This window comes from Malaya genurostris, chromosome 3, assembly GCF_030247185.1.
Source record: "Malaya genurostris strain Urasoe2022 chromosome 3, Malgen_1.1, whole genome shotgun sequence".
Taxonomy (NCBI): domain Eukaryota; kingdom Metazoa; phylum Arthropoda; class Insecta; order Diptera; family Culicidae; genus Malaya; species Malaya genurostris.
The window spans coordinates 243,798,338-243,821,632 of record NC_080572.1 but is presented as its reverse complement, the minus strand read 5'-3'; the positions used below and the strand labels follow the sequence as shown (position 1 = coordinate 243,821,632).

Below are 23,295 nucleotides of genomic sequence, written 5' to 3'. Positions count from 1 at the left end.
AATCGTATATTGCTCTAACATCTAACATTTATTATAAGACTGATCAACCTGGAAAATGTGCTATTTTTCCGCACATTTTAGCAAAGGATCACAGTGGAACAACTTAGTAGGACGATACGCGACTTAAAATAATCGCTTCATCCAGGCACGAATTCATGGAATTCAAGTACCCAGGTGACAAATGATCAGTGTGACTGTTGTCCATCGACACAGGTAGATCATCTAGCCACCACATAGCACTCACAGCATAAATATGCGGCCTGCTGCAGTCAAACCGGCTCTACCTCTACAACCATTCAAGAAATGCACCCGGCTTAAGCTACTCTCACCTATACTGGTTACCGATGGGAGATTGACTACCATCACGGATGCTGTCGACTGTGTTAGTGATAGTATTCCACCACACGGCTACCGACAACAACAGGCCACCAGACAAAGTTGTGATGGAGTCATCTCTAGCGTATGTACGTAACACCTTTACAGCTCTGCGAGCGTTTCGTACGACAACATCGTAGCCGGTCAAGGTTCTGTGCGCGAAGACGATACAAATCTGTGGAAAAAATGTCAAATTTATTTGTGTTTTACATCTGGTAGAGTTAACATCTCGCGCTTCTTACGTGCAACTGGTCGTATTTCTTCAACACGTCCGTGTGTTCGTTGTGCCTGTGTTGCTTTAATTGTTCTCAAGGTGTGAATGAAAGCTTTTCCGACCGACCGATCACCATTCAGTAACTCGAGAAGCGTAGTGGCTGTTGCTCGTCTGCGACAACCAAAACAGGAAGCAGACACACATTATATGGATTGTTTGTTATCTAAACAGTACAAAATTATGAGAGGATCCAGTAAATGTTCCGTAGGTGCGTGATTGAGTTTGTTAATTTCTGATCGGATGAAGTAACCCCAAAATCGTGCAACAGTGCGATAGATGTGCGCATAATTTCTGCGCTATTTTTTTCTTGCTGTTGAGTGACGTCGCTACAACATTATAATTGACGAAGTTGAAATCTCCCAGCTGGCTGGCAGATAGCCTAAGTGTGAGCAAATACGTCAACAAGATCTCCCACGATCTACGATGGATAATTCAACTAAGTTTGCGGAGCTTGAGCGGGAGATCCGTCGGATAGATGTCGACGCAGATACCATCCAAGTGTCCTACCATTTGCGGAACTTTGCAGCACTTTTCCAGAGGCATATCGTAGACGATGAAACTTTAAGGTGAGTGTAGGTTGGCTGGTGTTCAATTCCAGAGTGATTGATCGAAACGGGAAAAGCATAGCACATTCTTCACACTAACGAAAGTCCCAGAAAACACGTTTTGCTTGCGATCGAAAACCACACAAACTAAGGCATACGTTGGACGAGAAAGTTACTTTTGGGCACCGTTTCCCAAAATATTAACTGGTCACAAACGATCGCTTGCATTACATCCAGTGCTTGAGAACCTTAAACAATTTGTAAATGGATTAGAAAACATGTTTACGTGTATTATAAGAGTAGTCAAAAAATGAAGGAATCGTATGACTCATGTATTGGAAACATGAATAGAAAATGTAGGTTGGGGCACTCCGCATAAAAAAATGTGTCGAACTCTTGAGCACTACATTCTCGAGACTCCAGAGTTAAATTTCGCCAGTATTGGAGCATACTATGGAAAAATTAAAATAATTATTGTGATAATATGATTTTCGCAGCAATTGTCGAATAAAAATAAGGCAACATATAAAAACAGTCAAAATAATTATAGGTCTCTCACCCTAAATATCTCATTCACGTGTTAATAACACGTTATTAATAGGAACGACTCAGAGCGATTCAATGTGTCGAATAATTCGAATACAATTGCTGTCACGTTTCATAGTATGTGTGCCGTGAAACATACCCGATACTGGCTTCTTAAGACTTGATGTAAAATTTAATGCTCTTACCACTAATTTGAATCAGAAAGTCGATCAACGGGTACAAAACAATATAACAACAGTAATGTGGTGTGTATGAGAATGGGAATGTCAATGTCAGAATTGTGACGAAAGAAAAAAGAAGGGATCAGGCGCGTATACAGGGGGGTGTTTTAGGGGTTCAAACCCCCTCCGAAACTCAAAAAAGTATGATATTATGTAAACTCTTTTTTTCAAATAAGTAAAAAATAAAATGAATAATTTTCAACAAACGACTCCACAATAAAAAAATTTCAAATAATTATATAAAAAGTTCCATTTGTATGGAAATTGATCAACATGTTCTGAAACACCCCCCGAAATTTTTTTCTGGGTGCGCGCCTGGAAGGGATCAATTTCCCGATAAAGATATTGTAAATCGTTCCAATTTGGAAACATTTCATTTAAATGAGCTACCGCACTAAGAAATACCAATAACAATATGGTATGAGTATAGTTTTTCGATGCTTCCTGACCATGTGTTCAAAGGGACTGAATTAAAATATGCTTGCTTTGCGAAAATCATACGGCTCTTTGATTATAGTAATCCAACCGATTTAAATATTACACAAAAACTGTTGACTTCTACATCTTGTTTTCTTCATCATAAATACAGCTCTAAAGTTACAAGAGTAAACGTGATCAGTTGGGTACTGTTTCTATTGTGCTACTCAGGATCAAGCAGTTTGTGTTGAACTGCTAATGCCACCTAACAGTTCAACATGAAATACTAAGCAGACGTAAAATTAATACTGTTTACACTTATACACTTTTTGAACCGAAGTGCCATGTGTTTGCTGACATTTCGAAAGAAAGAAACTTTGTGACGGCTTTCTGGTCGTTAACAGATGGTATTCATTTAGGGATCCGGTTCCGCATGGTACTGCAACATAAACTGCTGATGCACTGATGAGTCGAAGACAGACGTCAAGTAAAATTAAGAAACCTTTCTTAATCCACATAGTGGTGTAATAATGCATTTATCGTGCCATTTAGATAGTCTCAACTCAACATTTATGAGTTTCTATCCTCGTAAGCTTATCAAACAACTTAATAAAGTAGCTTTCAAACGAGTTTGAAAAAATACATGATTCCACCCCAGGGGAGTAACATATGAAAGTGGCGTATACCCATATAATATTTTAAAATCTAAATTTTTATTCCTATAGTTTTCAATCCTTTTTATTAATTCGAGTCATGTTTATCAATGATGATTTGTATGGATCGAAGAGTAACGTTGAAAAAAATTGCCTCGCGAGTATTACAAACTGCGCACAAACAAATAAAAAATTCCCTTGCTTGGTTTAATTTAATGCCGATTTTTATTTTTCAATGGAAATCAACGTCACAGTCAGTTCTTTGGGATAAATTTGCTAGTTTTAAAATGACACGAATTGTTAGATCTTCTTGATGTTCCACAACGGAAGGCATTCCTCTCGAATGAGAAAGATCCGTTAAATAATTTTGTGTATAGTTTTCATTCACTTAACGATTATGGCATTTCACAGAGCTTTCGAATGCTAGTTCCATTTTGGAAATTTTACACACCGGTACTACGAATATTCACTATGGTTAGCAACTAATTGTCCAAATATATTGCCTTATGTAGTTCAACTCACAAGAAGAAAATTAAGAACGCAGTTTAATCTTTTTTACTCGTTCAGTTGAACGAGACTGATATGTCGCTCACTAAGTCACGACCATCTAATTCTACTGAAAATGATAGCATAGATTTTTATGTTGTTACGTTATGTGCAACAGAAAGCAATTTATCTTTGACTCTACAAATACCCCAATAATATTCCTTCAAATAATAATTACAACATAAATGAATTGATTTAATTGATAAATACTACCGTTCATTCTATGAATTCTTTAAACTATACAAACTAAGTTACTTTTCATTTTGGTATTTAATTTTGACACAATATCAGTACGAATTTTATTAAAAAAATATCCTCTCCTACCAATTTTGGTAGGTTATGCTTAAAATTCACCTAACGGACAGTAATTTATAAAGCCACTTCTCAAAAAATCAAATCACTACTAAAAGTGATAACCAAATTGCTATCACCTCCATTTTGACATGAAGGTGATTAAATCGTGGTGACTATCACCTTACGTAATGCCAACATTTGATAGTGATGTGTCCACCCCAGGTACTGGTTCGAGTTCACTACAAATGTGACTTTGATTAGCTAGAACCATATCGATTGTAGAAGGGTTTCTCACAGAAAAGAAACAAGCTATGCCATATGGAAAAAAACGGAAATAGTAGAGAGCAGAGAATTGAGTATGAAGTATTCATTCATTCGGTTTCGTTTACCGGCTATTCCACGAATTAATTATAGGAATTATATTTACTCATCAGTACATTGAAATTGTTAACACGCCGCAGCAATGGAGTACTCGATTTGTGAATTGACAAAACTGGACAAAACTGGCGACTCCACCTTCCCGTTCCAGTAATTCGATTTATCGATAAATCACATACTAAAGACTGTCCCAGAAAGTATGGACGCAACCAAAAACCGCTGCCATTTCGCAATGGTTCAGAATCTGTCAATTTTTATGGCTGCGTCCTGTTGTTTACACCCTTCTCTAACCACTTGTGCAGTTGTTTATTCGTTTTCATTAGTTTGTTTCGAAATGTGTGGACTTTCAGCAGAACAACGTCGAAAAATTGTGTACAAATGGTGCACAGAACGCGGACTGTGACTGAGAAAGATAGCAAAAATGGAAGGAGTAAGTGAAAAAGCCGTGGAAGTACGGTGAGGATAAACCGAAAACGGGTCGAAAAAAAAGCTCCTGCAAACCCTCAGTTGGATAAACGTAAACTGAAGGCGTTCGAGCAAAAGAAGGAGCTTTGTGGGCACTTCGAAGTCAAATGTTCTTCGTGCTAAAGAACGTTTGAATCTTCGAATCGATAAGAAGCAGAAACAACCGAAACGTAGTCCGAAACAAGAAGCATCGATCAGGCCGAGGGGTCGAAAGCTGTACAATACGATTCTTGCTGGAAATTTGAACTGCATAATCATGGACGACGAAACCTACGTGAAACTCGATTACAAATCCTAGCCGGGACCACAATATTATACGGTGCGAGAAGGGCAAGTGTTAAACCAGTCCGAGACATCGATTGAAGTCGAAAAATTTGGTCAGAAAGCTATGGTCTGGCAAACAATTTGTAGCTCCGGTAAGATTTCGAAACCCTTTATCACCACTGCTTCAATGAACAGCGAAATATACATCAAGGAATGTTTACAAAAACGACTTCTACCCATGATTCGAAGCCACAAGGATCCTGTTGTCTTCTGGCCAAATCTTGCTTCTTGCCACTACTCGAAATCAACGGTAGAATGGTATACTACCAAAAATGTCACTTTCGTCCCAAAAGACATGAATCCACCAAATTACCCACAACTTCGACCAACTGAAGAATTTTAAGCATTAATGAAGCCACATCTTAGGAAACATGTCTCAGCAGCCGAAACCATTCAACAGGTCGAAAACGATTGGAAAAAGTGTCAAAACATGTCGCCAAGAAGTCTGTACGGAATTTAATGAGGAACGTTCGCAAGAAGGTGCGCCAGCTAGTCTACAATGGTTAAACAGCAAATGTTGCGAATAATATTCTGTTGTTGTAGTCTAATATTATCAGTATATCGAATAAACGTTGAATATCTAACACTTGTGAATTATTTACAGCGAAATCAAAGTGCGTCCATACTTTCTGGGACAGTCTTTATGGATTGCTTTTCGATTTTGTCATTTGGTTTTTAGAAATGTCAAAATAGCAATATGAATTTTGTGACTTTTAGTAAATGTGAAGAAATTCATTTGAAATTAGGAACATTGAATGAACTGCCTATAAGAGGAGAATATACTCATCTCTTTAGGAGTATTACAGCGGTGGTGGTGAGCTCACTTCGTCCGCGTCCCTTGTCGCTGTTTTTCAAATAGCGATTAGTCAGCAATGCTATCATTTCTTTCCATCAGTTCATATCATTGCCAATTTAATTGTGTTGTGATTCGATTATAAGTCGCATATTTTATGTTACATGTAAGGGAGCAGGTATCCACCGGGTGACGCCAATCGAGCACACACATTTTGTTGACAAACTTACAATATTAATTATATTATGTTATATTATAATATATTACATTATATTATGTTATAGTACAAGTCCTTTAAAAGAAACTTGTTTCTTTCTAAAGGTTGGAAATGAGTCTGATGCACCCTTCTCAAACAAACCATCAGGCGGGTTTAAACATGTATAGCGATAGGCTTCATCCATGAACTGGATATTATGTTTGGAAGACCTTTTTTTATTCCCGCGAAATACAAGTAAGTGACTCTGCTTACATATCCGCCCAATCCATTTTATTAGCTTTTCGGCAACAGCTATAGTAAGAAGGTGAATGGATGAGTCATATCGGGGCTACTGAATGTCTACTCGTATTCACTGGAAAGTCCTTGAACTGATGGTGGCTGAACTTCACATCACATCTCTTAAGAAGTATATTATTCGTCTAATTTGACCAAAACCAAATGGCTTTTTCGAACTCTTGCAGTAATTTGAATGCGATGACAATTTTGAAGTCAGAAAGAAAACCAAATCGACGGAAACTCTTCATTTCTACACAGACAAAACCATTTTGTGAATTTACATCAATTCTCATGCACATATTTAGATCAAGCGATTAAATGGAAAGTTACTTTACAGCTGTTCATTTTTCAATATACTTTCAAAGCAAAACTGAATGTTCTTTTGAAAAACACAGTCTTGTTCCCGTGAAAAATCAATGTATGTAAATCTACCTTTTTAGATTTTTCCTGTTCTTCTGAAAGTAGTCCAACATTGAAATTGCTTACCTAAAATTAACAAAATTTCTTTCTCTTCTGTTTACTCCTTAGTGACCTGTTCGGCTTCCTAAATCGAATTGCATTGGGCGATGGAAAGTTCGCCGTGACCATGGCCGTCATATTTGCCTCGCGCCAGTTGGACGACCTGGTGATAAAAGAAACAAAACTGCGAAACGCTATGCTAACAATCCTGCAGCAAAACTTCCAAAATATCGACGCACTGAAACAGGAAAACATCGGGAAGTTCTACAATTCCGTTACGCTACTGGGCGAATACTACCACCGCAAAAGGTTCGCCAACGGTAAAAGAATACGGATCCTCGGACAGAGCTTGCTGCTGCTACTGACGACGGAGTTGGAAAAGGAAATTAAAATGTGCGAAGAAAGCGAAACTCACACAATCGATCCCGAGTTTGCTAAGGTAATACTTTCGCAGGTTACGTTGAACGGAGGAGAAGCTAAGATCGAGCATACGCAAGAGATTGACGACCTTAACTATTCCATACGGAAATGTCTGATCAACGTTCGGGGATTGTGTTCCAGAACGAAGGCCTACTTGTTGATGGCACTAGATTTGTTCTACACCAATTTTAGCCTCGGGACGAAATTGCTAGATAAATTATATGGAAAGTATCTGTTCGATCCGGACGAAAGCGTTTCGTCGAATCAATCGTCGGAAACTGTGAAGCAAACGGAAGCTAAGAAAGACCAGACCGGAACGGAAAAACCGACCAAAAAGCCAGAAATTAACGGAACTGAATCCAATAATGTGCCTAACAAACCCACAGAAAAGACTGAGAGTGGAAAAAAGATACGTGCGAAATCACTGCCTTCCAAGCCGAAGAAAAAAGAAGATAAAGTCGAATCACCGCTTGTGCCTGTGGCGCCCAAAACACAAAACGTAGCACCTAAAAAGACTACTCACATCAACCACAGACCGCCTTTACACCATACTTCACCTAGGAAAGATCAACGGCCGAAACCACCGGCGGTACAGAAAACACCTCCGCATCGTCGACCTCCACAGGAGAAGCTAAAATCAACGCAATCCGACCGAACGCCTCCCAAGACACCAACCAGTCAAAGTAGAACGAAAACACCGGAAAACCCCACGGTTCTAACGCAGAACTTTAAGGGACCCACGAGAAATTCCACAAGTCCGGCCAATAACTCCAGTCCGCAAAGTAACAGCGTAAGTCGCAAGCTGCACGTCACCACCACAGCCCAGGAGGACAACGTCGAAAATCTTGCCTGGGACGATCTGACACTGGAGGATGAATCACCGCAAAAAATCAATCCCCACACAAAGTCGTTTCTGAACTTTTTGACGCAAAAGTGATATCCTGTTTGACAGATTTGGCAGCTGAGCCTTGCAGCAGCAGTAGATAATGAGTTCGGCAGTTGCATTTTAATTTATCTGTGTTAAATGTCGATTTGTGATATGACACTTTTAGATTTGTGTTAAGAACAGCAGACTGTTGCATGGTGATTTCTTTCACAGAGAGCAGATTCTGTTTTTTAAATTGTAATTGTAGTATGTTTTTTATATTTCTGAATGCGTTAAAAATTGAATAAATTGTCTTCAATTTAAAATTGAATCCTTTGCTGCATTTGTTTCTAGACTTTTTTTAAACACTAAATGTTACTTAAACTAGAAGATATAATGCGAACCTAGGCTAGGCTAGCTCTTTAGTACGTTTTATACAAGTTGAGTAGTTGTTCCTGATAGTGAATCGTATCGCTCGTGCCCGGGCAGATGCGCTAAACACGCAACAGACATATCATGCTAGGTTATTGCATTGTGAGCAAACAATAGTAGGAAAATAAATGATTTTGGATCGTGCAATATGCTTGAGTTCTGTTTTAACTCTAACCTTCTGTTTCAGGCTGACATTGAAGGTTTCCGTCGATCGAAGATTCCCTCTACTCCCGGAAACCAATATGGGGCACTGACTTTATTCGATTTTTTTTGACAAAAAATGCTTTCTTATATTTTTTTCGCGCGTGGACAAGTTTTACTTAATGGCAAAAATATATTAGGTTCTACGTTACCAACAACACAACCAATGGTAGAATGAACAGGTCATATAATTAACGTACAAAATTGATCTCTGTGGCTCGGATAGTCTATCAGAATTAGTAAGCGTGTCATAATAGTACTCGAACAAAACTACAGGGTTGTGTATTAGACACAACCGATCATGATGACATTAAAAATGCACAAGCAACCTTCTCTACAGCATTATCGAACCGCACCGAGTGCAAGTCGGTTCGATACTGTTCAATGATGCCCGGTAGTTGTAGTGTTATTTCCGTAGATTGACATTTTTCCCGGAAACTCTAGCGGTGTCAATCAAGCAAGGAGCGTATTAGAGAAGACCTTTTTTTTTTGCTCACCAGGTAAACTAGTTTCCGTAGTGTTCCGTAGAAAAAAAAAACAATTTCCGTAGATTGTTTCTACGGATCCGTTGTATCGTAGAAAATCTCCGAATTCGTTGATCTACGAAAATTTGTGACATTGCAGCAACACTGCAAAATGTAACGGAGCATATATTTATATATTCCGTTTTGTGCAAAATTTCATACGGTGCACAAGGGTGCGGTATTTTTTATGCTTAACGCGAAGCCTTCCTACACCGACCGAAGTAGAACTACTGCTACTGAATGAAATGCCTGATGTAAAGCAACGGTCAAAACTGCCGACCGTGTTAGAAGTATCAAGAGGATGACATTATTTTGGCATGCTGCGATTGGCTCGTGAAAACATAGGTCGATTCAAACCGTTTTTTTTTTCAATGGTGTACTAATCGATTGGCAGGTAAATTATATAAATCCATTAACAAATGACTGAGTTATAAGCATTCAAAATTATGACAGAAAAGGGGCACACTAGTAGGTTTCATTTTTTCAATTCACACCGACAATCTTTTTGGCAAAAAATGTTTTCGGTTTCGTCGCTGTAAGAATTAACACTGAAACAGTCATGGTTTGTCAGAAATTCCTCTTCAAAGTGGATGTTGACAGATGGCCTAAGATAGATTTTGTAATGAAAACAAATCTCTTTGAGACGGATTTGCATTTAAACAATTTCACGATCAAAGGGCCTAACTGTTAATGACAGTTTCTCTTTCGCGAATAATTAGATTGCCCCAATGTTCTACACTCAACTCTACGCATTGTGTTCAAGCAAAAGCCATAGTCTTAATAATAATACTTGAAACTATAGGGTTACGGCATTAAGTCTTCTCAGCCCTAGTAGGCATCACATATGAGAAAATCATTAGTGAGATGTGCTATGATTGACTTCAGGGTAAGATAAAAATAGATTGAGTTTTCGAGTCACTATAACTGAAGTACTGCACAATTGTCGAACTACTTTTCCAGCGGTATTGCTTCTTAGAGCCGAAGTAAAGATATTGTATCCAATTAATTCACAATTCGTTGATTGAAATTCAAATAATCGGCAAAAAACATGGCGGCTGTGCTAATGCGATGACTATTGGTACTATAGCTTTACAAATTTGCGCAAAATATTTCGTGATAAATAAAAGAGAAATTAAACAAAGAGAAGCTTAGGCTGTTAGTGTGTAGATGCACTGAACCAAATCGTCGATAGAAACTTTTAAATCTGCAAAACTTATTATCATTCGCACCATCAGTGTTTTGTCGTTCGTATATAATAACATATTTTTCATAATAATTTTATCTATACGGAATAGTTTTAGTGTTCGTATTTCGTATCAAGATTATCGTTTCAAAGTAACGTGAAACCATTCTTGTAAAAAAAAACTGTGTTACTTCAAATTCTTCGATTGTGATTAACAATACTTTGAATTGAATGAAAGGCATAAATATAGCAAAATTACATTACAATCTCGCAACTCTGAAACCCTACGGGATACTAATATAATGCTATTTTCGGAGACTACACGCAATTTTCTGCCTCTGAAAAAGGTGAAGCTAAACACAAGCGAAAAAAAAAATAAATGATGGCATTATTTTGCAAAATCCATTGTATATTACAATATGCTAAAATCTAATCAGCAGAATCAAGACCAGAGTAACTATGGTCGAACCAACTTTCAGGTAAACATTTATGTTTATGGCGATTATAGTATCGAACATCATCCCAACCAGATTCACATGTCAAAACTAAAGTCTGTCCCACGAAAAATCTTCAATTTAAAAATGCTTCGATAGATTTCAATGATTATACATTTATATGAAAGGTCGATTAATGAAATTTATTTATGAAAAATATTTGGTTTCAACAGGACGGTGCTACGTGCCACACAGCCAACGAAACAATCGATGTTCTGCAAACAATCTTTGAAAATCGAATAATCAGCAGAAATTGTGATGTGATTTGGCTGTGATTTGACACCGCTGGATTAGTTTCGTTTGAGAGAGGTTAAAAATAAGTGTTACGCCAACCATCCAAAAACAATTGAAACCCTCAAGCACGAAATTCAAGCTGCTATTGATGGCATAAGGCCAGAAACAATTGGAAATGTACTCAACAATTGGGTGGATCGCATTGGCACTGCCAAGCCAGCCATGGGGATCATTTGAACAAAAATATTTTTCATAAAAATTTCATGAATTCAATTTCAAACCTTTCAAATAAATGTATAATCATTGAAAACTATCAAACCGTTTTTTATGATTGCGACATTTTTCGTGGGACACCCTATACAATATCCTCTCAAAAACAACACTCGACGTATTTCATTTCATTCTATTTTGATGCCTTTGTTTTTGGCTACGAACAACAAATTAAAAGCATTTTCTCTCAAAAGCCGGTAGTTAAAAACCCAGTAGAGCTAGCACGGTTACAAACCCTAACAATTAAACTATATCCCTAACAGCAATTATTGCATATTAAAAGCATTAGACAACAGAAAAATATACATATAAACCGAAGGGTCACAGACAAAGAAATGCACAACGACGAATATAGACGGGGGGTGGCCCGTGTTAAATACAACCTAACTTAGTTTAGCACAAGCGATAAAGTAGTTTCAAACTTTGGGAAATTGCACTGCCTTGCCGGGTGAAATGTTGAATTGAGGATACTAGATGTAGCGTTTGTCTAATCCTACTTGAGTTACAGTGTTTAGTTTGATTTCATTATGTAGATATTAGCTATATGTCATTACCTAATTGTTTTATAAGAAGAAACCAAATTCACAATCTTTTGAATACAGGGAGCCTGTTTTGGAGCACACTTTACAGTGTGTTATAAGTTTATAACTTTTGATAAAATTGGCAACCCACCTTCCAGGATTAGGTGCCAATTGCACTGTATTCAGCTAATAACCATATGATTGGAGATAAGCTAGATTCATCTGTTACGTAAAATAAATGTTTTGATTACCTTCGAATTAGACTAATCATTCTGTTTGAATATTCAGATAATTTAAATACATCTAACAAACATGGTCGTTATGTTTCTTTGTTCGTGGTAACATTTCGCAATAAAATTGGAGGGTGGGGCTTTCATACTTAATTTTGCCGATTGAACACATGTCTTACGCTATAATCAGAACCAATTGAAGAGTGTGTGTTTCTCAATACTCTACCTAAGCAAAACTTCGGCAATTCAGCCAAACTTCTGCGTTCCGAGTTCAGTCTTGATCAATCGGAAACATTGCGTATCTGAATTCTGGGATAACGCTCGAAACACGAACGCTCCATAGTTCATTCGAAACACAGGGACGCGGAGACACATGTATTTACACAAACCTTCTTCCGTTTGGTGGCGACTATGCTAGTAGTACCGATAGAACGTAGTACGAGGTGGCAACCGCTGCTGATGGACCGTGTTGGATTTTTCCTGCTATAGAAGATTGTTGATCTGACCCATCTACAAATAATCGCATTAGTTCGAATGAAAGCAAGGGCCTTCCCAGGCGATGGGATGCTCGATATTTATATCTTACCAAAGACCGCCGGTGGGCTTCCTTTTCTAGCACGACTTGAGTTTGCTGCGGGGTGAACTTCAGTACCGCCGAGATCACTTTTACCAGCGTAGAGTTGTTGCCGGTCACGTTGCCGCTTAGGTACTGGAAAGATAGGTTTTTTTAACTAATGCATAATTCACCACAAGAATAATCGAACTAACCTGGAACAGAATGTTTCGTAAATATTCGAACTCGGTGTTGGCTGTTATTCCTTCACTGTGATGCATAGATACCTGAAAATGACAAAGGACATAAGTTTGTATTTACGGTGTAGGTCATTATAGTACCAACAATTTGGTTGTTGGTTCAAAACAAATCAGATCTGATGTCGAACGATGATATTCCACGTAATACATCCGCGGTAGGAAAAATTGCTACAAATCAGAATTAAGAAATTTGATTGAACTTTAAAACTAAAAATTAAAATTCCCTCCTCGCTAAGGTAAACTCGCGGACTTTAACTTATCAAAGCTATCTTTCCAGTTTTGCTTCTGTCTGGTCCAATACTTTTCGTTTGGGTGGATTGATATTCCTGTCGATGAAATACACCTTATTGTCACAATATAAGTGTCGACCTTGTTGTGGCAGTTAGCCAAACCCAGATACAACGCCAGGAACTCTCGTTTAAACAGCTTTTAATATGATTTGTTTTAATCTTGTTAAGACGTAGTCATCTTGGGCTTGAAAAATGACAAGCGAATGCAACTATGTTATGAAAACCGCGAAAATGTTACCACAGATACGGGATTCGAACCCAAAAATTGCCAATTAAACTACCCTGCCTATGAAAACACATGAAGACATAGCCTAATTCACTAGAAGAGCCAAGCATGTTCCTATGAGAATGTGAATCGCACACGTAGAGGCCATACACCACAGGTTGACATGATAAAGAGATACGAATGTGAGGTGATCAACAGGTGGCAGCAGTTCTATGTTTTCGAAAGAAAAGCGCTGCCACATGTGACGTGCAGATGGAAGACGGAACGAGAAGACAAAGTATGAATCACGAATTGCAACAGTTGCTGGGGTGTCCTTTGCTGTATCAAGCATACGTCTCCACATAACTCGGTCCATGTCCATGGCTGCTCGTCGCCAGCCACTCAAGGCACGGATGCTTCGTAGATCACCCTTTACTTGATCGATCCACCTTGCTCGCTGCCTCCTTCTCCTTCTTGTACCAGTCGGATTAGATTCAAGAATCTTTTTCGTTCGACATCCTTATGACATGCCCAGTCAATCGTAGACGTCCGATTTTAGCTGTTCGTTGATACGTGATGATATGATATGCACTGTACGATGGGTGGTTATCCTAACCGCTGCAGAAATTCGTGATACATACGCCGTCTCCACGTTCCGTCTCCCATCTGCACTCCGCCAGTACCTTTCTTTCGAAAACACTAAGGGCGCGTTGGTCCTCTGCCAACATAGTCCAGGTCTCGTGGCCATAGAGAACAACCCGTCTAATGAGCGTTTTGCAGATGGTAAATTTCGTGCGGTGGCGTACTTTACTCGTTCGAAGGGATTTTCTGAGTCCGCACGATTTCCTACCAAAATACGCCTCTGAATTTCTCTGCTGGTGTCAGTATCGGCGGTTACCAGTTAGTCCAAATACACGAACTCGTAAACCACCTCGATATCGTCACCGCCTAGGAATATTCGTGGTAGGCGGCGTAGTGTTTCTTCTCTAGAGTCTCTTTCTCATGCATTTTGTTTTGACGCATTTATGGCCAGTCCGATACGCCTAGTTTCAGCTTTCAGTCCGATGTAGGTTTCCGTCATCTTTTCAAGGTTACGTGTCACAATATCAATATCGTCAGTGCCAATCGTGTCGAACCTCGCTCTTCGAATCACACCTTCCAAAGCAATATTGAACAAAATACAAGAGAATCCATCACCTTGCCGTAGCCCTCTCCGAGATTCGAAGGGACTCGAGAGCGTCCCAGATACTCGGTAGTAGCACATCACTCATCCATCGTTTCTTTCACCAATCGCATCAGTTTATCCAGGAAACCGCATTCGTGCATGATCTGCCATAGCTGTTTTCGATCGATTGTGTCGTATGCCGCTTTGAAGTCAATCAATAGGTGATGCATGTGTACGTTGTATTCACGACATTTCTGGAGTACTTATCTTATTGCGAATATATGATCCGTAGTGGCGCGGGCTCCAGTAAAAGCCGCTTGGTACGGTCTTACTAATTCCTTAGCTATTGGTGAGAGACAACGGCAAAAAATTTGTGAGAGTACCTTGAAGACGTTTACTAGATACATCAAATAACACCATATGGCTAGGCTGATAAGTATTTAACGTCAAGCCTTTACATTTCATCAACTACGCCGCATCAACTGCCCATATTCGCATATCAGTCCCATAACGATTTTCGCCAATTTTGAGTTAGCTTGAGGAATGAAATTTATCCTCAATATACTCTCAAAAATTTCAATAAAAGTTGAGGGTTTATTCAGTAAAATATGAAAAAAATATCAACTCATTGTCCCAAACGCAAAGTACCCGCATATCAGTCCCATTCAGTGCAAATTTCAATAATTTTATTTGTTGCAATATTAGAATAGCAAAGGTGGATTACCAATATTCCATGTAATAATACCATGATTTAGCACAATAAATCCAAAAATTCGAAAATAAAATTTTGATCGTCTTTTTCTCGACATACTGATATTACATATGTGCATAAATCAAATAAACATAGATTTCTCACTGTACGGTGACACTAACAGCACCTCTAGTGAGAAACGGGTGTACTTTTTTCCATTAGCTACTGTGGTTGTGTTAAATGCGCAGGCAACTTTATGCATGCATTTTAGGAGCATTTACGCACCCATTCTCCACCAGACGGTGCTTTTGCTGTCATGGGTTGCTCAACTACATTACTATTATACTGGGAAATCTATGTTTATTTGATTTATGATATGGGGCTAATATGAAAGTATGAGCAGTTCAATCGAGTATCATCTGAGTTCGATTTCAATCTTCTACGTATTAAAATGCAAGCAAATCTTTTGCTTAGTTTTTTTTAATTTTCATGAGGACAGTAATGTATCTACTGAATATAAAATAAATAAAAGTAAAAAATATGATATGTCGCTACGGTCTCAGTGATAGAACGATATCGAGATGAGCAAATAAAAAGCAACGACACTGCGATGTCGACCTTCAGTGTGAAACCTTACTGGAGGAATAAAAATCGTATCGTCATTAAAAAGATACACGATCTGCAGTTGAACAAACTTTATACAGTTCTTCGCAAAATGCATACAGTTCAATGTCACAAATAAAATGCCAGATGACGACTAACAACGAGATAAACAATTTAAAAAATAATAAAGACAAACAAGCAGCAACGACGAATCAATGGACGAAGACGCGATTAGTGAACCGAGTATTTGAGAAAGTCCAGTGATTCAGAGTATGATACGCTGGCCTCACAAGTCAGGTGTTGTATGGTAGAGTTTCGATCAGGAAGGATTCGTAGTATCAGCAGGAGAATACATCAGCTCCGCTTTTACGTAATAATGGGCCCGGGGGCAAGATTTTTCTGTGTGCCCCAAGGCCGTGGGCCCGGGCACTTGTCCCCACTGTCCCTATGTAAAAGCGGCCCTGATATACATGCAATTATTCCGTACAATGATGAGTCTGTAGCAAATTCTGTTAAAATATTAAACTAGCCTCTTTGGTGAGGGAAGGTGACTCGAACAGGGTTTTATTTATTTTAAAAATTTGGGCGGTTCTATAATAACAAAAAGCTGAATGCTCTCGAAGTGCCCAAAAGTATGAGAATGAAAACTTATTTAAAAACAAAATAGATAAAAAATTCAATGCGATGAAATAATGAAAAAAATATACACTTTCAGTCATAAAAACTCATCGATCCGAATGAAATGGATGGATGAAATGGTGCCAAACTAAACAATCATTTCGGCAAACTCACCAGCGTTTCATCTAGCTGCCGGGACAGCTTGTCGTTCTGTAGCTTCAATCGTTCGTTGGACTGCTCCAGGATGAGATAATTTTCACACTTTTGCTCCAAGAACAAGTTTCGATTCGACACGTCCTGCACTTCGTGCATAATCTTTTTCAGCTTGTTCTCCAACTCGTCCTTCCGGGTGCGCATCTCGTCGAACGCCTTGTCCTTCTCTTCGCGATCTTCGTCGGAGGTTGTCTGCTTGCGTAACTGCTCGATTTCTGTCTGAAACCGTTGCACGTTAGACTCCGTTTCGACTCCAAACGCATCAAACTTTTCCTTCAATGTCGAGTGCTGTTCCACTAGGTCCAGTTTTTCTGCCATTGCAACATTCAGTTCACTTTTCATCTCCTCTAAATCGCGGACATAGTTCTCATTTTGTTGTCTCAACTCCGCAACGTCACTCAGCTCCGATTTCAATCGATTATTTTCATCGCTTACCGTTGCTAGCTGTTGTTTCAGTGCGGTTATTTCTTGCACTTGAGACGTACCGGCTCTGGTGACAGCTTCTTCAAGTTCAGTCTTTGTTTGTTCCAGTTTAATTTTCATTTCTTCTTCTGACCGAACGTAGTCTGCCAATTTGGCTTCCAGAGACCGTTTGTCTTCCGTAGATTGACTGACGAACTGAGCATGATTAGCTTTCTCTACTTTAAGTTCTTCGAGGGTTTTACTATTGGTCGTTGTAGCTTCCGATAACCGTTTCTCTGCCTCGGATTTCCCATGTTCTAGGGTCAGAATTTTCGCTTTCATTTCGTTTTCTTTGCCCACAAACTCATTGATTAGTTTCTTGATTTCCTGATCCTTTTCCTCCACTGCTAATTCATGTTGGTTTATTTTTAACTTAAGTGCAGTAATTTCGGTCTCTTTACCATTACTGGATGCTAAAAGTTTTGTTTTCTCTTCCTTTAAGCTGTGGAGCTCGCCCTCCAGCTGCTTTATCAAAGTGTTAAGGTATTCGTTCTCGATTTTAATCTCTTCGTAGTTTTCTAGTTTTTTCTCCAAATCGGTAGCATTTTTGCTGAATGACTGTTTTTCTTCGTTTGCTTTCTTTATCAAGCTTTCAAGCTCTACCAGTCTATTTTGGTTACTGTTTTTCATGGAATCAATTTCACTGTGCAGGGCATTGTTCTGCTCCTGAACAGCTTGTTTTTCTTTTTCAAACTTCGCTTTCAGTTCACCTTGTTTGCTTTTAAGGTAGTCGTTTTCCGACCGCACTTTTTCAATCTCCACTTTCAATGCATCACACTCTTCGGTTAACTTTAGCTTCTCTTCCTCCAGTGATCGACTAGACAGTTTCAATTGAGCGAGTTCTTCCATCGCACACTTATTGCTGTCTAGAACGCACAACTTTTCCTTTTCTTTGGCCTCCAGTTCATCTTGGAGCGAACGATGCTGGTGATCAAGAAGCTCCTTTTCATTGAACAGTTTTGCGTGGTCTCCAGCGCACTGACTCAGTTGTTCGGCAGTAGATTTGATTTTTTCTTCCAATTCTTGACATTTCTTTTTCAACTCTTCCGCATTTGCGTTCGCGTCTTTTGTTTTCTTTTTCTCGTGTTTCAACGCCGATTCAGCCTCTTGTAAAGCCATCTGGAGTTTCTTGATTTCTTCGGAAGTTCGTCGATTGCTTTCCTCCAGCAGACAATTCTTCTCCGCCAGCTGTGAATTTTCGCACTCCACCTGCTGTAGCTTGGTTTCACTTTCCTTCACTTTCGTTTGCCATTTGTGGCTCGAATCCTTGTCTGCTTTGCTGCGGGCTTCGGTATGCTGGCGCTGCAATCGTTCAATCTTTTCCTCCAGTGATTGTTTTTCGTTCAAGATGCTAGAATGAGAGTTCTTGACGTCTTTCAACTGATCTTCTAGGCGTCCAATTTCCTGCAAAATATTGGTGACCTGAGCTTTAAGCTCAGTCTTTTCACGAATTTCTCGTTCAAGCGTTTTCTCCAAATCTTTTTTCTCATTTCGCAACGACTCAACCTTCGACTTCAGACTGCCTGCTTCCGTTGCCAGATCATCTTTCTCTTTCTGAGCTCCGTCCAGTTTCTCCATCAGTTCATCTTTTTCCTCCAACAGTCGTCGGTTTTCCTCAGACTTCAGCTCGATAACATCATTCAAATCACGCGTTGCTTCCAGTAAACGTTCTTCAGCCTGCGCTAGACTTACCCTCATCGATTCCTGCAGCGATTGCAGGGCTTCTGATTCTGAGTTCTCGTTGATTATTTTCACGTTCCGAATTTCCTCGGCGAGGGAAGCTTTTTGTTGCAATAGACCATTCACTTCCTGTTTGCAACTTTTGATATCCGAATGCAACTGCTCATTCTGTGCTTTAAGGCTACCTTTTTCTTCTGTTATTTTCTTGAACTTTGCGTTCACCTTCTCCAGCTTATCTTTGAACTGTTTCAACTCGGATGTCAGATGATTATTCTGATCAAATACCTCTTTCAAGCTAGCTTCGTTGCTGGCACGATCGCGATCGTGCAGCTCTTTCTGAGCATCAAGTGCTTTAGATACTTCTGCCAACCTCTCCTGGTCCATAGAAATGGTTTTCCTCAATTTGGAAATTTCATCCTCCTGCTCAATTAGTTTTCTATTTTTATCGTCCAAGCTTTTTCGGGCCGTTTCCAAATCGAGACTCAATGCCTTAAGATTGCCATCGTGCTGTTTATGCTGATCTTGAAGTTCTTTGATTGTGCTTTCTTTTTCGACTACTGATTTTTGCAATGCAACCAGATTCTGCTTCGATTCATCAGATTCGTTTAGCTTCACTCGGTAACTGTCTAGTTCCGCCAGCGATGCAGAAACTGTTCGCTCCAGAGCATCCTTGCTCGTTGATAAATCTGTAATTTGCTGCCGAAGAGCTTCGGTTTCCGTTGACGGACTCATGTTTTTCATTAAATTTTCGAGCTCTTCTATCTTTGCTAACGAGAGCTCTCTTTCTAAAGTCACTTTCTCAAGGTTCGCCTCGTGATCCGTTAATTTTTTAGATAGATTTTCTTTTTCCTTTTCCAAATTCAGACAATCCGTGTTTATGCGATGCTTTTCTTTTTCCAGCTCAAGGATTTTTTTCTCGAAATCTACAAATTTTGATTCCAACTTATTTTTCTGCTCGTTACAGGTACCGATGGTAGCTTCAAGATCCTTCACTTTAGATGCAATCTTCTCCGCCGCCGTTAGTTTACTTTTTAGCTCTGAAACCTCTTTTCCCAAGCCATCCTTCTCGGCCAACACCTGTTTCATGTTCTTCTCAACGCTTACCAGTTGTTCTTTATATTTCCGGACCTCTGATTCCTTACTTTCTAGCTCGGAATGAATGGCCATTTTATTTTCCGCCACAGTAAGCACATGTTCCTCTTCTCGCTTTTTCAACAAATTCAGCTCTAAATACAGAGACTCTTTTAATTTTATCTCCTCCGCTAGTTTGACTTCCAACGAATTTATTTTATCACTCAAATTAATGGAATCATCACCGGATAGGGATATCAAATCTTTTTCGTCGCTTCTGCCACTCCCATCAGGAAGGTCCCCTACGGCTTCCAATTTTGTTTTTAATGTTTTTACAACACACTGCAGTTCGTCAATTTCCATCCGAAGAGCCGAATCCAGGTGCGCTTTTGCTTGTTGTTCTAGCGAACATTGCTCACGTAGTTCACTGATTCGTCGCAGTGCCTTATCCTGTGTCTCCACCAGCACCGAGCGTGCTTTTGTGTTATCCCTCTCCAGTTCCCGATAGCGCCGGGCTAGTTCGGTATACCGCTCCCGGTACTTCTGGTATCGATCCAGGGCTTTTTTGTACGCCTGAAACAGCTTGTCTTTGCTCACCAGATCCAACTGCCCATTAGTCGACGCTGCACCGGACACTGATTCTGTTTCACTGGCAGATACGTCGATATCGGTTTCGAGGTGGTAGATCTACAAAATCAGAAGAAGAAAAATCTATTCACTTGTGTGTTCCACTTCCTGATTTAAATTAAAACTCACTGCAGGGGAATCATAGGCTGGCAAACGAAACGACACATCACTTGCCATCGACGAGTTGGACAACCGCCGGAGTCTGTTGACGGTTGGCGAAACGCCATTGTTACTACTGCTATTGTTGTTGGCTACACTTGCCCCAGTCAGGTTGGACGCGTAAGAATTTCCGCTATTGTTGATGCTGTTACTACTGATGGTTGATGTATTAGATGTCGATCCCGAAGAAGCGCTGTTGTTACCCAGCGTGTTGTTGATTTGGTTTTGTTGAACCGGAGTACTGGTGATGGAACCGCTATTCAGGTTGATTTGTGATTTGCGGAAAGGAGAATTTTGAGGCGTATCTAAAAAATACAAAGGACTTAATCTATTTTCCTAAATAGCCGAAAAAACGAATAAATACCATCTTCTGTGATGCTGAAAAAATTTTCGCTCCCGGATATTTCCGACGTTGTTGAAGAAGCCGAACTAACAGCAGCCTAAAAATATAAGAAATAACAAACCAAACTAAGCAATCCTGATCTTAACTCGCGTCGTCAAACAAGACGATTTCATACGACAATTAAATCACCGTTGGTGAATATTTGCGGTGCAAGAACTAAAAAGTACTAGTTGATTTGCAACCACAAATAACTTTTTCTTGCTATAAATTTCGCAATTCAGTCAATGACTGTCAACCAGTGGGCAGCGTACCTCCGTAGCAAACAAAAATTTGTCATAAATTGTTTATACAATAAGGAGTGGTCACCGATAAGCGCTGCGCATCTTTACATCGAATGCAACCAAGCCGATCACTGAATCACGGAGGCGTGAAATGTGTGTTAATGAAAACAAATTTTGCAAAACAAGAGAAATTTTCTCAAAGGTTGATTTTGTTTTCTGCCCCATCGTAACATTCGCTCGAAATCGACATCGAAGCGTAAAACCATTACGACACGTAAATATCAATTAGCGAAGGGAGTCATTCAAGAGACATACAGAAGCAATAAGCGTTTAGTATAAGGCACTGTCCGCAAAGTTGAACTATTTCTTTGCAGACTTTGGCACAAGAGATCCACTTTCCCCTTCCGTAAGGTTCCTCACCTGTAATCCCTTGGACAATTGTTCCAATCTTTGTGGCGATTGCTTCACCTCTTCGGTGATTTTTTCCTTCAACTTTTTGAACATTTCCACTGTCGCATGTGAAGCACCTTTTAGGCGATCATTATCCCAAAAACGGAAAAAGTTTTGTACTACTGCTGAAACGTCGTAACAAGATACAATTTCCACAAATTTTACATAAAATCACTTGCACAAACGGGATTCTGAAAGCAGCCAAGACGAAAATCTACGTGTAAGAAAATTTTCATCTTATGAATAAGTGACAGATACACAGCTCAAGATGATGCTAATGTCAGGTGGTGGAGAAGGGTAATGTTGCTGTTCGATTTTATTAACTGCTCGAATATGCATTGTGCACTGAAAAAAATTATAATATCAATTTCAACTCGCTGCATGCGGATCAGAGCTAATAAAAGTCATTTTCATTGACTGAAAAATAGACGAAAATGACAAGAAATTACTGTCATTCTCAGCTCCGCTTGCAAACCATGAGAACGAAATTCATGTCCAGTCAATGACATAAGCGGGACAATAGTTTCAAAATCGTGTTTTTTTCTTTCATTTGCCCTTTCAGTCATTTGCAGTTTTCAGTGAAAATCCCATAGTATGCAGTATCGATATTCAACCAAAGCTGTGAGAATTGAAAACGACAGAAAAAGGTTTCACAATAAGTTTTAACTGTTGGTGCTCGAATCTGTAGTAGTTTTGGTTTCCAAAGAAGTTCTGGGATGTAATTACTTTGATTTTGTCATATTTTAGTCACTTTTTATAGCCAAGCATCACAGATTTTCAATACCTCGAATGAGAATTAAAATTCTGCTGTTGCTACCTGAAGACGTTAGTTTGGTTTCGTCTTGTCACAGAGGAAAGAGTGACGTTGGCAATTATGCTCTCTCATTTTTTCGATGAGAAACGAAAATGCTTCGTTTGTTCTGGTATCGGTCATTTACGAATGAGACAGTAAAACATTGGAAATGAGACTGTTGGAAAGGTTTCTTTCATTGAGAATGCGTGACAATTTTAAGCTCTGATGCGGATCACTTATATCGTTTAAAAAAAAACTCGGATGCGACATCTCTCTAGCTTTGCTGTGTTGCTCCAACGAGATTCACAGGCCCCAATGTTACATTCATGAGATATGTCAATCACTAATGCCGTGGACCATTTCGCAAATTATTGTAACTTTGACTTAAAATTTGACAATCGAGCAGTTATTTTTAATCGAGTAGTTAAATTTAACTAAAACTGCGGCCCATTTCAAAGTTTGACTGATTGAAAGTTATTTGGGTTTATTTTGCACTGAAAATTGAATGATATTAAGTGGTGCAATAAATGCAATACAGTGTACGTAAGAAGAACCTCGAGAAAAACTTACTTCGTTTGACAACGTATTGAAACCTTTCATTGCGCTACTTTCTTTTACTGAAAGTATAGAAAGAAATTATTCATAAGTAATTTTTCCTGAAAACCTTGAATTAG

The 23,295-nt window shown here is 39.2% G+C and overlaps 2 protein-coding genes across 3 annotated transcripts; one reads left to right on the top strand and one right to left on the bottom strand.

The window, feature by feature from the left end:
• Positions 1 to 539: 539 nt before the first annotated feature.
• LOC131433653 (uncharacterized) lies at positions 540 to 8,649 on the top strand. The gene is made up of 2 exons (XM_058600142.1): positions 540 to 1,215; positions 6,853 to 8,649. The coding sequence occupies exons 1-2, from the start codon at positions 1,073 to 1,075 to the stop codon at positions 8,138 to 8,140; spliced, it is 1,431 nt and encodes a 476-aa protein (XP_058456125.1). The 5' UTR covers positions 540 to 1,072; the 3' UTR covers positions 8,141 to 8,649.
• On the bottom strand, positions 8,636 to 22,079 carry LOC131433652 (golgin subfamily A member 4). 2 transcript variants are annotated; one of them, XM_058600140.1, is made up of 7 exons: positions 21,799 to 22,079; positions 21,119 to 21,194; positions 20,725 to 21,059; positions 16,717 to 20,655; positions 12,926 to 12,997; positions 12,744 to 12,866; positions 8,636 to 12,667 (listed from the first exon to the last, which is right to left on the bottom strand). In XM_058600140.1, the coding sequence occupies exons 1-7, from the start codon at positions 21,880 to 21,882 to the stop codon at positions 12,641 to 12,643; spliced, it is 4,656 nt and encodes a 1,551-aa protein (XP_058456123.1). In that variant the 5' UTR covers positions 21,883 to 22,079; the 3' UTR covers positions 8,636 to 12,640. The 2 variants fall into 2 exon arrangements, with proteins under 2 accessions (XP_058456123.1, XP_058456124.1); XM_058600141.1 differs by having other exon boundaries at positions 8,636 to 12,658.
• Positions 22,080 to 23,295: the final 1,216 nt, after the last annotated feature.

Coding starts and splice junctions, on each gene's coding strand:
- LOC131433653 (XM_058600142.1), top strand. CDS start 1,073: ATGGATAATTCAACTAAGTTTGCGGAGCTTGAGCGGGAGATCCGTCGG. Junction 1,216..6,852: donor GTAGACGATGAAACTTTAAG/GTGAGTGTAGGT, acceptor TTTACTCCTTAG/TGACCTGTTCGGCTTCCTAA.
- LOC131433652 (XM_058600140.1), bottom strand. CDS start 21,882: ATGTTCAAAAAGTTGAAGGAAAAAATCACCGAAGAGGTGAAGCAATCG. Junction 12,998..16,716: donor GGCAGCTAGATGAAACGCTG/GTGAGTTTGCCG, acceptor TGTCATTTTCAG/GTATCTATGCATCACAGTGA. Junction 12,668..12,743: donor AAGCCCACCGGCGGTCTTTG/GTAAGATATAAA, acceptor GATTATTTGTAG/ATGGGTCAGATCAACAATCT.